This window comes from Pygocentrus nattereri, chromosome 5, assembly GCF_015220715.1.
Source record: "Pygocentrus nattereri isolate fPygNat1 chromosome 5, fPygNat1.pri, whole genome shotgun sequence".
Classification (NCBI taxonomy): domain Eukaryota; kingdom Metazoa; phylum Chordata; class Actinopteri; order Characiformes; family Serrasalmidae; genus Pygocentrus; species Pygocentrus nattereri.
In genome coordinates this window covers 26649804-26665919 of record NC_051215.1, presented here as the reverse complement: position 1 = coordinate 26665919, position 16116 = coordinate 26649804, and the positions used below count along the sequence as shown (strand labels likewise).

General features: G+C 40.9%; 1 protein-coding gene across 1 annotated transcript in view; it reads left to right on the top strand.

Annotated features, from left to right (window-relative positions):
* Positions 1-16116, top strand: part of mcu (mitochondrial calcium uniporter) — a 126769-nt gene that overhangs the window by 57926 nt on the left and 52727 nt on the right. Inside the window, exon 2 of the mRNA XM_017694072.2 lies at positions 764-874. Within this exon, the coding sequence (XP_017549561.1) occupies positions 764-874 (111 nt within the window). The remainder of the gene's footprint in view (positions 1-763; positions 875-16116) is intronic.

The window sequence follows — 16116 nt, the reverse complement described above, 5'->3', positions numbered from 1 at the left end:
ACTATGGTGAAAAGTGTCCCAGCTCAAAGCCCAGTTAAGCTCCACTACTATGGTGAAAAGTGTCCCAGCTCATCGCTCAGTTAAACTCCACTACTATGGTGAAAAGTGTCCCAGCTCATCGCTCAGTTAAACTCCACTACTATGGTGAAAAGTGTCCCAGCTCAAAGCCCAGTTAAACTCCACTACTATGGTGAAAAGTGTCCCAGCTCATCGCTCAGTTAAGCTCCACTACTATGGTGAAAAGTGTCCCAGCTCAAAGCCCAGTTAAACTCCACTACTATGGTGAAAAGTGTCCCAGCTCATCGCTCAGTTAAACTCCACTACTATGGTGAAAAGTGTCCCAGCTCATCGCTCAGTTAAGCTCCACTACTATGGTGAAAAGTGTCCCAGCTCACAGCCCAGTTAAACTCTGCCACTGCAGTGAAAGCCTCCAGATTTGTGTCCCAGGGGTGCCGCATTGATAAGTGTCCTGGCTGGCAGCAAGGTCAAACTCTGCTGCTATGATGAAAAGCCTTGTGACCGGTTCTCAATCAAGGGAAAAACCCTTGAGTCACTGGGGAAAGTTCAAAACAAAACAAATCACTAAAATACCCAAACAAATCAAACAAAAGACCTGATGTAAAGTGGCAGCCCAAAGTGTGCACAATGTTCTTATACTGACCACACACATATTTACAAGATGATGGCACAGTGCTGTGTTTTTATTGAACAAATCGTTGCATGATTTCAGTCTAATGCTGTGATGTGATTTTCTGTCCTACAGGAGGCTTTGTCTGGGCCATTTGTCCACCAGAGTGTGAGGAGAGGACATGGCCTCAGGTCCACTGGCAGGGCAGCACTCTTCAGCCAGCCCAGAGCCTCCCTCCCTTCCCAGGTGAGTGCTGATCACTTACTGCAATGGGAGAAGAATAGAAAGTGTAGGTCAAAAAATACCTAAATTAAGCTGTTTTTGAGGTTCTAACAAAGCTTTTTACAGCTTGTTTCTTGAGTTGTATTCCTTCCACACATGTACACGTGTATGTATACACACACACACACACACAGTGAAATAATAACTTAATTAGATTTTAGCAATGCTAGTTCATTAGTTTATTATCCATTATAGCTTCACTCATTGAAGCACCTTCCTGTTGTTGCACAGTTTAGCAGCCGCCCTCTACCCTACCCATCAATAGAAAGGGACCACCATAGGACCACCTCTGAAAAAGTATTATTTTGGTGGTGGATCATTCTTAACATACCACTTACAACAAATTAGACCTCTGCATTTTACCCATCCATACAGTGAAACACACACATACATGAACACTAGTGTACACGCACCCTAGGGCGCAGTGACCATCCTTGCCCGGAGCAGTGGGCAGCCCTATCCATGGCACCAGGGGATCTTTTGGGGGTTAGGTGCCTTGCTCATATACTGTCAGTTCAGGGGATAGAACCAGCGACCTTCTGGTCACAAGGCTGGTTCCCTAACCTCCAGCCTACAACTGCCCCTGTGCAAGGCTTACGTGACTGTTCTTACAGTGTTTGATAAGGATTGTACCGCAACACTGCAGGACAGTAGATCACTGGGAACAGGGTTGAGCCTGCTTTTTATACACACTGGCACTGATCTGGAACTATGTAAGGGGAATACAGCACGTACAGTTTGAACCTTAAGGCATAAATCAAAATTTGTCGCAAGGAGTGCTGCAGTTGGTTGGAGTTTGTGTACAGTAGAAGCAGTGGCACTCTGCCTGATGGTGTCGGCGTAGCAGAATGTCTGTGGGAGGACTGTTACACTGCTGTACACTAATGACATTTAAATGCAGCGTGCTATGCACAGTTACATTGTGAATGTGAATAAAAACCTAAATACAAGCTTCACAATGCAAGTATGTTTATTGATGTGTCACCAAGTCAGGGTTTTTTTTTTTAACACAATGAGTTTTTTAAATTTATTTATTTTTTTCTTTCATTTGAGATGTTTGAGTCCTCTTCATATGTCAGACACATGTTAGTGAGTTTCACTAAGGCATCACAGTCTCAAAATTTTCACATTAGCCTGTCTCGGTCCTGAAGTAACCACTTAAGCATGGTAATTAATGTTGGGTTGAATCAGGTTGGAGTAGGAGAAGCCTCTACGACTGTGTCCATATGCATTAGGATATTTTGATGTCAGTAATTTGATGTGAAACAACTTGAGAAGAACATCATGTGCATGTCTTTTGTACAGAATTGTACAGAACTAGACAAATGAGCAGTGGGTATGTCTAAATTTATTAAGTACGAAGCAGGACAAAAACAAGGGAGATTCATATGTGTGGACTGGTTTCATTGTAAAGAACAGATAAATTAAGTAAATATGTAATCAAGCTGGGTATCACTGACCACTGTAGCAGCCCAATTGTCATCTACAGTATGTCAGATAGATCTGCTCAACACATTTAAGTTGATGCTGTGATGTCAGCATTTAAAAAAAAAGATACGGTTACCTGTCCAGGTAAAAACACTGAACATTTTAAAAGTTTAAAATAAGATTTAATAAACAAGGTCTTCAATTACTCCCTTTGTTTTGCTGCAGTCTGTTAACCCCTACGTGAGATCACCCATCCAGAGACTGGATTTCCCCTTAAGTCAGAGAGGAATTCCACCAGATTTTCAAAATTTCTGCATTACATATGCAGGTGAAAACACTGAACACTTTTTGGGAAAGTTTTCAATGAAATTTCAAAAGCTACATCTTTAATGACTGAAAACACGTGTAGGCAGGAGATCAAAATGCAGAGAAAACAAACGGTAGAAAAAAAATCTAGAAACAAATTCTATAAAAAAAAAATCCATGAAAAAAATTCCTCAACAAATTCTATAAAAAAGTTTATTTATGAAGCAGAAAATGGACTATGAGCTCATAATGCATAATTTGAGAGCTGAAACACTATTATTGAGATTGATATTTCCTCAACATGTCATTTAGGCCTCCTCTACCTCCATCTAGCTAGCAAAGACTGCGCTGATTTTATCAAAGTGTCTATATAATTAAATAAAAAATGTCTGCATAATATTTTGGTAAGTCATTCAGAGTGATCTGGTATGAAATGCTTGTTTCTAGAGGAAGTTGCCAAATCAGAAGTGTTCTAAACGGTAGCGAAAGGAACCAGACGTTTGACCTCTACAAGGTCCTTCACAGAATATTATTACATGAAAAGCTTATGGATTCCCTGCATGACGCATGTTGCATTGTTTATGATAGTTTTGTGAGAATGTTTAAAATGTCTCCAAAGAAAACAGATTTTTCCACTATTTCACTGCATAGTAAATGAAATGGCTTTGTTTGCCTTGAAAACATTGTGACCCCTGGTTCCCCACTTTGAATGTGTGCATCTTAATGTTCGAATTGTATAGAAATTTGGACAATTGGATGGAATGGCCCTTTAAAGGAATTCTTTCAACAACGTGCTTTTGATGCCTCGCTTTACTTTCCGTGCATAAATGGCTGCTGCTAGTTGCTCAGACTTAATAATTGAGTGGAATATGTAATGAGCTGCACTTCTAATGACTCCACCCATTTCCTGTGTGATTCCTCCTTGTTTTGGGGGAATGTAAGAAGAAGAGAAGTGCGTTTTGTGCCTTATCATGCAAGAAAAGCACATGTTTAGACTCATATGCCAATTTTGTATGCAACACACATACCTACCATACCGGGGCAAAAGCCTCAGTGCCTCAGGCCCGGAGTGTGTTTGAGAGACTTTCCATGACATTCTTTCATAATACTTTTCCTGCAGAAATGCTTTTGGAGCAACTCTCCGTAGATTTGATTTCAAAGGAACATCAATTGCGTCAGGAGCCTTCTCAGACATTCCCACTCTCAGTGCTGGGAGCAGCTAGAAAGGCAAACTTCCTGTCTGCCCTGTTTGTTTGGGCCTTTGCTGTTTCAGCCTTGTGGCCATAGTAACCATCGTCAGTGCTGTCAGGCTGCCCTTTGAATGTGACTCTCCCCTCAGAAGTGGTTTGTTTTTCCTTATCAGTGCAGCCAGTTTGGCCAAGAGAATCCAGCATAGTGACTGCATTATGTTCAGAAAATGAGCCCGAGGTCGAGTGTCCGTGTTTTCATCAGCCGTTCCAGCCGGCTGTGCAAGGAATGAAAATTCTATGATTAGAACAGGATATTTGTTACTTGAGTGCGTGCCATCGCGGTTCTCTTGACAAACACATTAGCGAGCGCTGCACTCTCTGTGTTTGTGTATGCGTAGTAGCAAATCAAAGAAAGTGTGTCAATTTTCCTGGAGTTTCTGCTTTTGGGTGTTTCCCCTGCATGTAGAGTGTAAGGACTGATCCCCTCCTCCCTGAGAGAGAAGAGACGCCATGAATCAGTCTAAGATCTGTCTGAGAGCTGCTTAGAGGAAGAGTTTGTACCAAGATAAGAATAAGAGAAGTACATTTTGCTGCAGCCTGTTAACCCTTACGTAGCATCACTCATCCAGAGACTGTGGATTTCCCTTTGTCATTGAGAAATTTTACTAATTTTTTGCTTAATTTTATGGATAATGTGTAAAGACTGTTATTCAGACTGGTTTGATGTAAATTTACTCACTGGCAACACTCTAATGTAAAATCTCAGTTTACATGCTCACTGCAAGTACTCCGATCCAAAATTACATGGTAGAGAACCACTAAGTGTAGACATGACAGCGAGCATCACGCGAGTCCAGACAGAGTGAGATGAGCAGCAGTGAGCAGTGCTTGTGTTTTTAATTACTTTAAAATGATGTCAGACTCAGAAAAACGTCCTTCACACGTCCTTATTAAAGAAGGCAGAGAGGAAGACGTCGTGTTCTGAGAAACATAAGATAGACATCCGTCCCACCGCCGTCTTTTAAAGATCAGAGCATAAACTTCGTCTTCTCTGCAGACCAGTTTCTACTCCCGCCATGTTGAATGGTATAAACTGTCACCATGATGTGACGCACATGCAGAACGGCCTTAAACTTTCCGATTGGGAATGTAATCAGATACAGGCGTTTGCGCGGTTATTATTCTTCTACTTAATGGATTATTTGCAGGATTACCCACCTTGATCACTCACACAGGAGCTGTATTTCATATGGCCTCAATCAGACTAGTCTATTTCTATTCAGATTGAGCAAATAATCAGATTATTAATGGATTATCAGGCTGCAGGTAAGCGTGGTTATTGTAGAAAACAGATTTCTTTACAGTGGTTGTGATAGGAACCAGAAGTCACAATGTTTACAACACAATTGTAGCCAATTTTTTAATCTACTATCCAAAGCCACCAGTGAACCTGTTTGCCTTACAACTCCCTGCATGTACCTCTCCAGTTTCAGGCCAATGCCTTCTCTCAAAACTGTCATAAAACACAATCTCAGGCATTGTGTAATGTATTTGTGACCATTTTATGTTATAATTCCCTGTGAGGGTGATTTTAAAGGCATTAAACTCTTCAGACTTCTGGTTCCCACCACCACGGTTCTGTCTTTGGAAGTTTCTCTAGGACAGAGTAATTCACATAAAACCACTCTGAAATGACCTTATACATACCTTATACCATATACATTTACATTTACAGCATTTAGCAGACGCTCTTATCCAGACCTACAAGAAGTGCTTTGTCTGTCTAGAGAAAGTATCTTTGCTAGTTACCAATAGGTTAGAGAGAAAGACGGTGCTGAGCTCAGATACTGCTAGAAACAAAAGTCAGTGTAGATACCCAGAGAAAAAGCAACAGAGTTGAGCACAGAACTCTGTGCCATGCAGTGCCATGCAATACAATACAATAAACTACAATACACAGTGCATTCAACAATAAAGTAAACTACAATACACAGTGCAATAAAATATAATATATAAGTGCAGCACAATATATTGCAAATAATACTTAATTCAGTGCTCATTTAAGTGCTGTGTAAAGAGACGTGTCTTCAGTCTGCGTTTGAAGACAGCAAGAGACTCTGCTGTTCGGACAGCCAGTGGGAGTTCGTTCCACCACCTGGGTGCCAGTACAGAGAACAGTCTCGACGCTTGTCTTCCACGCGCCTTGAAGGATGGCGGGTCAAGTCGAGCTGTGCTCAAAGCTCGAAGGGCTTGTGGTACAGTTTGCGATTTCACCATTGCCATCAAGTAGGTAGGGGCTGGTCCATTTTTGGCTTTGTAGGCAAGCATTAGGGTTTTAAATCTGATGCGTGAAGCTACAGGAAGCCAGAGAAGGGAGCGCAGCAGTGGAGTGACGTGGCTGAAAATATATTTATGAGGAATTTTGAAAAGTCAGTGGAATTCTCCTTTAAAGCAGCCCTGCAGAGCATAACTAAATGTATCCGCAAGTGTGACTGCTTGTTTGTGATTTCTGTCACTATGTAAAGAAGTTCCCTGCCACCTTTATTGCCTGATGCAGTGATTCGTTTCTAAATGAGTGTGAACATTCAGAGGCATTCAGAGCGCAATTCACATCTCTAAGGGCTTATTATTGATTTTTTTAATGGAAGTAACAATAAAAGGTGACTGAAGTGTGAAGAAACTTTCTTATTCATGACTTGGCTCGCTCAGTTTGGTAGATTGTGACACAAACAAAGTAATCTGTTCATTTTCACCCTGATTAGCTCGACACTGAGAAATGGAGGGTGTAGACTATAAGGCAGAAATAGCTGCTGTTTCTCTCTCCAGTGAAGAGTTAATGCCGAACATCTGACGTATGTGTGTGTGATGGAATGGAATGAGGGTGTGGGGGAGCAGGCTGTAGGGTTGAGTTCAGTATCCAGTGAAAAAGGTCCAGCAAGCAGTCGTCATGGGGGATGGGGGGGGTTGTAGGGGGCCAAGCATCAGGTTTCAGGAACCAGGCATACAGGAAAGAGAAACTGAGCCCTGCTAGACAGAAAGTGCTTGTACTGCTGTCTCTACACTCCCAATGATGTCTGAAATGAGCATTGAGAGCTGAAAGATTGTTGGTTTTTATATCCCATTATTTATATGTTAAAAACTTCCTATAGGCTTTAAAGGAGAATTCCACTCATTTTTTTCATTTTCTGTATAGTTTGATCATTGAGATGTAAACAAATTGACTGACTTAGTGAAACATAGTGATTTCACAGTGGTGGTGATAGTAAATAAAATGCTACATTTAGATATTGTGGCCCCGGGTTCCTGTCTGAAACAACTAGTGAACCTAGAAGTGTCTTCTGCGTTTTTCTATGTAATATTCATTATGATAAAATAGTGGAAAACATATGTTTCCTTTGGATTATCTACCTTAAACATCCAGCTTGCACTTGTGTGCCATGTATATGCTTTAACCCTTGTGTGGTGTGGATGTGTTTGTTACTCAGTGGTGCATGTGGAGCATGAGCAGGCCATGTGGGGGGCGAACAGAGTGCAGACACTGACAATGGGTTAGTTTACATAACATCTCTCACAGAAAATGATCAGAGGCCAAGGAATCTGAAGTTGAAATAATAATAAATCACACATTTTTCACAGCACAAGGGTTAAAATGTATTTAAGCTAAAGCCTTATGTCAAAATTATTAGAAAACAACGTCCCACGCATGAGGCAGCGCTCTGTAACTATTCAGAGAAGTTCATTTCTGTCGGGAGCTTTTAGAGGCATTAAACTCTTCAGGCGTCTGGTTCTGGTCGCCAACACTGAACAGATATGATTGTAAGTTTCTCTAGAATTACTCTGAATGACTCCGTTTACATCTTAGACATGTAATTATGTGGAAAGTTATAAATATCAGTGGGATTCCAGTTTAAGTGGGAATATTTTATCTAAAAATATAGAGCTTGGGAACCGCCTGTAGATAAGTTGGACCAATCATAAGCAAATAAACACTCACCTGATGTGTAGCTGACCACAACTAACTGGCCGTCTGCCATGTAATGATTAGACGCTTGAGCCGTAAGGTAGGTTTTTTTGGCCAAAAAAACTTGGGCGCTTATAAAATAATCTTTGAATCACAGTCAGAACACTCGTCTGAAAATCACAGTTAGATATTTTCACCTAATCGTGACTCGAGCAGCGGCTGTGAGACACGAAACACTGAGGCTGAATCCAACTGGTTTGGTTCCTTCATTTAATAAGTACTGTGTCGTGTTAGTAATCCTTCTGTTTAATTTGATTCTGTTTGATGCGGGTCTAATATCTGTTTTCCCACCTTTCAGGAAACATTAGTCTAAACATGCGGCTCATCCGGCAGTTAATGTGTTGTGAGACAATTCCGCACACAAACGATTTCAATATCCCATTCACTTCTGCTGTGGTTCCAAATGAGTGTGTAACTCCGTCTCTTTCACTCGCTCGCATCCATCTCTCTCTCTCTCTCTCTCTCTCTCTCTCTCTCTCTCTCTCTCTCTCTCTCTCTCTCTCTCTCTCTCTCCCCCTCTCTCCCCCTCTCTCTCCCCCTCTCTCCCCCTCTCTCTCCCCCTCTCTCCCCCTCTCTCCCCCTCTCTCCCCCTGCATTGCTGTAGTGAAGGGGCAGACGCGGCATTGATCGTCCGGAGCTACAGCTCTTTGCATGTGCTGACAGGTTATCGCTCCAGCTGAGAGGGCGAGGGAGAGAGAGTGAGAGCGGGAGGGAGGGAGAGAGAGAGAGTGAGAGAGGGAGGACGAGAAAGTGAGAGAGGAAGGGAGACCCATGCTCAGCAGTATCAGTAGTATCCTCCCAGGCGCTGGTCGTGATTTAACACACACATGCGCATACAGGCACAGTAAGGACGGGGAATTATCTGAGTACCACATACACGCTCGTTCAGAGTGGAGAGGGGGATTGGTGGAGGAAAAGGTTGCATTAGAGAGTAACTGAAGCTCTGCAGTAAGAGGTTTCTTCTGAGCCTGCTGTGTAATGCAAAGCTGCTCTGTGCAGAGGGAGATTTTGGAGTGGGGAACGGTAATAGGATGAGTGTATTGCATCCCACGAAATTAGATCATGTCAGGCATTTTGAGTATCATATTGATTTGGCCTGAATTACACAAGCTTATGGCTCTTAATCCTGCATCGTTCCATTGGATCAGAATTAGGGACATTCATCCTGACTCATTCTGATATTCAAGTGTCCGTAAAAGTTAACAAACAGTGATTCGCTTGACCACGAGGAATGAGAGTGTAGCTTTAAATGATGTCACAGACTGTAGCTGATATTAGCATTGGGCTGTAGGCTTTTTGTAGGTGATAGCACTGGCGCTAGCTAAGGCTGAATAATACATTTTTACGTCAAAAACACAACAGGCCTGGAACTAAACTGATAGAAAGTAATCATATTTAAGTTTTATTACGCACTTCTATAAGCTAAGAATAGCTCAGCGAGTTTGCATCAAAGTCTCTGTAATTACTGAATAGTAAGACTTTGCAGTTCCAAATCAATTTTCCCCAAAATTTCCCCAAATCCTTCAGCCTTCGTGCCAGCAGGATAAACAGTCCAGTAGTATAAAATCTTCCGAAGAGTATGTTGGAAATGTTGAAAATATTAGATCATTCAAAATTGTACTAAGCTCCAGGCTTGCATGCTGATTGGCTGAGAGGTATTAGGGCAAGTATCTTCAGATAATAATAAGTATCACTCTGCCTAATCCATCTGTAACATAACAGCAACAGCCAGGCAGCAGCCTCTTAATCTCCTTGGAACCACTGGTGGTCTTCTCTCCAGTCAAATATACGGTGATGTCATTTTAAACCCTTATAATAAAAGAAGCTGAACTCATTTGTTTTTCTCTGCAGTTATCTGCTCTTTAAAAATTATTTTTATAAAATATTACAAAGAGCATCTAAGATTTTTGGCTTTCAGCAGTAATTTGCAAGCATATAGCAATATGTTTATGATCATAAAACACATTATGTTAATTTGAGGGGAGATTTTACAAAAAAATATAAATTTGTGTTTATTTTTTACAGTTACTGAATAAGTTGCCTTACCGTTTGGTCATGTAAATTCAGATGGACAAACCAAAATATACCCTTGTCAATAAGAGGTTAAAAACAACAGCCCCAACAAAGTTTATTGCAAGAAGTCTGCCAAAAAGAGCAAATAACATGTTGTCCTAAACAAGTGATGCAAGCGAGTGACAATGATAAAACCAAAATGCTCTTAGTGTAATCAGTGAAGCCGAGCAACAGAGTGCCAGTTCCACCACAAGGACTTCAGCTTAGTGTGCTTCCCGACCTCTCATATAATTTTGGTTAAATAAAGGAAAGGTTTTCATGTAGGATGAGTAATGAAGGCTGCCTCTTCAGATGAGTCAGTGAGCTAACACTGGAGTTAATTGGTGTAACCCTGGATGCTACTGGAGTCTCCTCTTCAATACAAGGATGATGTACCAACGTGTTTGTTGAGGAACATTGAGAACAGAAGTATTTTTTTACTGTATGTGGACTTAATATCAGGACTTCTGTAGTGAGATAAAAAAATATGCACAGTGAGATTAAGTGACCCTTATTAGTCTCACATCGGGGAAAAAAACCTCTGTAGTTAACATCAGCAAGAAGAAGTCAGTCTAGTTAGCAGTGTAGCTGTGCTACCTCTGATGTCTCACATCTTTAATAACATGAATTTGGCAATGTTGTTGTGTTGTCGCACTGAGGCAATTTCAGAGTGTTTTGGAGTAGCAAAGAGTAGAACTAGAGAGCTTTTTAAGCTTGAGTTATAGGACTTCATGTACTTCCATGATGTCAGAGAGCATGAACAGCCAATGAGCTGCTCCGATCGCCAACCATTCATCACTCACTAGCAGTAATGCTAGCATTGTACTTTCTAAAACCTGTTAACTGTAGAAATGGGAAATATATGGGTACATTTTCTTTGCTTTTTTAGTGAAATACATTTTTCTACTTTCTAAAATTAAAGTTCTGGGCGAGTGATTAGAAACTATTTTAACTTTTCGTTTTAACCGTTCAGCTCCATTTACTCCCATTCGTCAAGGACTCACTTGCGAATGCCCTCTGGCGTTTGCAGTCATGTTTTTGATATAACGAGGGAAATAGGAAGTGGCCAGGCTCCTTATAAACTGGCTCTGGTTGGGCCTGTGCATACTTGATACTGTTTCTTACTCGTGTTTGTTCTAGACCTGTAACAGTGGAAAGCTCATAAACCTTCTAGAGCAACAGAGAAACAAACATGGCCTATTGACAACAAGAAACAACATATTGTCTAGCATACTGTACATGAAGTTATTCACATACTATAAAACTCTGTCTACGGGGTTTTCCTCTATTTCTCTGTTTGTTTTTATGCAGGTAATTTAGAACTTCCTCCTGCAGTATAATCTCTATTTACACTGGTTGGCTATAAACTGGGGACTCCACAGAGCAGTGTACACACACACGTCTGATGTTTGTTTTGCTCTTGGTAACTCTGTGACTTTCCAGCACCATATATAGCATTCTACTGACTCATCTCTGCCAGTGCTGCGCATTCTCCTGCCTTATTTGCAGCAGGCTGAGAGGAGCCCCCATGACTGTGCCCTTTAGTAGAAGCTGTTACTGCAACTCTACCGTAAACCACACCCCCACCGTCACCCACGGCCTCACAGGAGATTAACGACCCTCCCTTTAGCTTGGCTTTGGCTCTCAATCACACATCGGCAGGTTCCCCATGTATGTAGGTATTGTGTGTGCATGTGCTGCGCAGTCAAAACAGCCATTCAGTACAAGTTATTCGTTTTTCAGCATCACTAAAAAGTGGAAACGCATGACAAACATTACACAGAAGCCTCAGTAGCTAAATGAAAATTCAATTCATTGTTTTGGCGACTGCTTTTGCCACATCCTCCTTTCTCTCAAAGATGAAAGCTTTAAGTGCTGTTTATCTGATTGGGGCAGTTTTGGTGTCTACCAGATCCTGCATGGTTGTTAGGGGTTCCAATTTCTCTGTAGCCTTTTTATTTATTTATTTAAATTGACTCCAGTTTTGAGAAATGTTTTTATATATTTAAGTGAATTATCTTATATGTAATATCCTCAGAAATATGTACTTTGGAAATGAAATCAATGGAGGGTGATCTCTGACTTTTGCACTCTACAGTATGTGATTGTGTGTCTGCAGTGCTGTAGGCGAATGTTATTAGGTTCCATTAGGGGGGCGTTTATCTGTCGCAGACCAATGTGCCAACTTTAGTTACACTAGGGTTTAGGGCTGTGAGAAAATTACCATTGCAGTGTTTGAGTGCCTTACCACATTCCAGTACATCACAGAGGTGAAGGGTGGACAGGTCAAGGCTCTGTGCAGGCCAGTCAAGTTTTTCCACTTCATACCATTTCTTTATGGACCTTGTGGGGCATGTGAATATTGCTGCTGAGGACAGCTTATTTTTTTGTTTTATGCCTCAGTACTCCGAACTTCCGTTCCTTGAGCTTGTGTGGCCTTGTTGCTCATAGACCAGGGTCCTATAACAGGGTCATGTGAGCTCTTCAGAGGGTGTAAATGAAATAGTCAAACCTGAATTAGAAGGTGTGTCTGTAGTATGTATATAATATGGAATGGAATACCAACCTTGTGTCTAGTTAACTTCCTTTGTTTCTTTACTTACTTTGAGATAAAAATTTAAGCTGACAGCTAATAGGAGAGGTCAGAAACAGGGTTGGCTGCTCTCCTTTAGCGGTCCATGGGGTCATGTCCCTGTTGTCTTTTCACCCTCCAGTCAGTGACGACACCGGGAGAGGGAGGCAAACAGACATTCCTTGTCTGCTCCAGCCAGAGTCGGCAGTTAGGTGTCACGTTGTAACCTTTGCCATTTTGAAAAACGCTGTCGCTGTTATGACACAATTAGGTTAAAATGACAGCCAAAGAAAAACAACAAAGACAATCGAATTCCCTGTGGTTTTCTCTGCATCAGTTTCAATTAGATTAGAGTAAGGCATGTCACAAGGAGAGCTCATCTGTTTACAGTTGGCCTCCTTGGAGAATTATCTACGTAATCAATGGATGATACACAAGAGCAGGACGTCTTGGGCAGCAGCGGAGAGAGGGTTGCATGTGTGGTCGGGATATAAGTGCTGTTGTTGTGTGTGTGTGTGTGTGTGTGTTTTATCTGTTTATCTTTGAACCTTTTTAAAAAAGAACTGTCTGGTATTTTTCATGCCCAAATTCACCAATGCTGATACCCCTCATGGTCCATTTGTGAGGTTTGTGTCATTTTATGCGCCAAAACACCTCATTCATTTTCACATGTCTGTTGTCTGACCTCTCGTTATCCTTTACAATTAAACATGCTGTTTTTGTTACTGTGCCTTTATGACTGATATATCTTAATGGCATCTGATCTGATTGGTTGCCCTGTATTGTGCTCAGATGTGGATTGTAACTAGTTACATTTACTCAAGTACATGTACTTCAGTAAAATATCGATGGACTCTGCTGAGTATTTTCAAAATTTACTACTTTTATTTCTACTTAATTATATTAGTAAGTAATGGAAACTACTTTTACTCAGTTACATTTTAGATACCTTATTTAATTACAGATTCCTTTTTTGTTTTTAGTTACATTCTGTTTTATTGTTAACATCTGTACTGCTTTTTGATTGGTCACATCTCAGATTTTGGAGCTTTAACATTTTTTTTAAAGACCAAAATAAGAAAGAGAAAAATGCTGGATAGACTAAGAAGTTCCACTGCAGTTCTCTATGTTACTCAGTACTTAAGTCGTTGTTTGACCTGATGCTTTTGTTCCTTTTGCTCAAGTTATTTTATTTGAAGGGACTTTTACTTGTCACTTTTTCACCCACCTGCTCACCTCTGACTGTGCTTTATTTTAAAAGCGGTCCAGACTGAAACACCCCTAATAAGCGTAAATGGGTGGAGCTAAACTACTCTAACCTCAATGGATAGATATATCATTGTTTTTTTTTCTTGCCATCACAAAGCTTAGTTTTTGTATATGGACAGTATAGACTGGGGAGTGAACTTTACATTTTCAAACTTTAACAGTGTTTATATGTCACATAAAAGGTGAGAAAATGTTGGTTTTCCATGGTGTGGACCTTTTAAACATTGAAATATGTAGAAACTGAAACTGGGACTATCATTATGAAGAAATTTAGCTTTTATAGCTTTTTTAAGTGATAAAAATAAACAAAAAGCAGACAATTTAGTGCAGCTGCCTAATGTGAGGAACAGTTGGAAATATCAGTCAAATCTAAACATCTGATGCTGTTCAGTTGTTTTCTGCAGGTACTGAAGATTCCAATATCAATGTGCATGCTCACAAAACCAGATTAACCTACAATATCAGGACCAACAACATGTACAGTGTAAACTATATGCTTAATGTGCAGATCCATATAGCCGTGCTTGCTTTAACATGAGAAAGATCGCAGGAAACACTTCAGTCTTTACTTCCAAACATTATCCTGTGCATCTGAGTAATGGCAAAATCAATGGCAGCTTGAAGAAAGCAAGTAATAGCTCACCCACTTTTTATCTGCTGGGCTAATATTCCACATCAACCACAGCTGACAGGCCTTTCAGCAATAGTCGCTGAATATCCTGTCCATATGGAGTGTCTGCTTATTGATCTATTTTTGCTTTATTTCATCTGTTTCTGTCTGTGTAAGAGCAGCATATTTGTCAGGAGCTGACAGTCAACTAGAAAGACGTGGAAGCCACTGAGTTCTGCTCGTCTGTGTTCATGTGTGACCAGGCACAGGAGAAATAAACCTAAATAGGTCAAGGGCGTGTTATAGAGAACAGAGATTTGGCAAGGTGGGGTCCAGTGCAGGTGAATAGCACTCTAGAGTTTAAACCATCATGAGAGAGTCATATCACCTGTAAATTGAAAGGGAGTGATTGCTGAATGGAAGCAATGCTTAGAGCTTATATCAGCCTGGTCATGGAGGAGCATCGGATGAAAGGACGTTAGGGGAGAGTAATGGAAGAATTGCATTACAGCAAAGTGACTGAGACTTTATGTGCTGTATGCTTAGGCAGTACAATCTGACTGCAGAGCCACAGTTTCTAGCCTGTGGCATTCAGCGCATGCGTCAACACTTGTTTTGGATTTTCTTAATTTTAGGCTAATCAGCATTTCAATCATTTTATGAGGGTTTCCAATGGGCTAATGTTATATTTTATGCTTTAGGCTTTGGTTTGAACACTTTGGTTTGAACACGTATAAAGATTCACAGGGAAAATATCAAATCAAATCAAATTCATTTGTATGGCGCTTTTTACAACTGATGTTGTCACAAAGCAGCTTCACAGAATTCCAGTAAAGACAACGTTTTAACATGAAATGTAAAAACCCCTGGGTGAGCAAGCCAGGGGCAACAGTGGCAAGGAGAAACTCTCTCAGAGCTGAGGAAGAAACCTTGGGAGGAACCAAGGATCACAAGGGGGCACCGCTCCTTCTCTGGTCAAACTACTTTCAAGTTATTGAATATATAAAAACATTTCTCAAAACGGGAGTCTGAATTAAAATAAATAAATAAATAAATAAAAAAACCTAACAGATTATGTAGACATAGAGCTCAGTCTAACCCTTAATACGGGAGCTTTATGTGTACACTTACATTATATGTACAGACATAAAACCTTACCTGTAGCAGCTTAAAATGAGCATAATATTAAGCTTTTCAGCATCCCTGCTGAAAAAACCCACAGAAACCATTAAGGATTTCTTTTGGATTTGTAATGTGTTTTGAATTTAGAACCATCAGCCAACTGTGGAATTAAAACTCTGCATTTAACCCATCCGTGCAGCAAAAAACCCTCATACATGCACACCCACATAAATTCACACTAGGGGGCAGTGAGCACATTTGCCCGGAGCAGTGGGCAGCCCTATCCATGGGGCCCGAGGAGCAACTGGGGGTAAGGCGTCTTGCTCAAGGGCACTTGGACTGTTAGCCGAGGGGATCGAACTGGCAATCTTCTGGTCACAGGGCTGGTTCCCAAACCTCCAGCACATGCCTGCCTTATGGTTTACCTGGTTACCAATGGTTGATTCATATGTTGGTCACCGTCTCCCTTCCTGAATGGTAAAATGCATAGAGACACATAAAACCAGCACAAACAGTCGCTGTTGACATCAGAGATGATATAAATAGGGAGACTGGCCACTGTTTGAAATACGAATGCGATGCCCATAACACTCAGCTTTCCTATAAGGACTTTGTTTACATGGCACAATAGAGCTG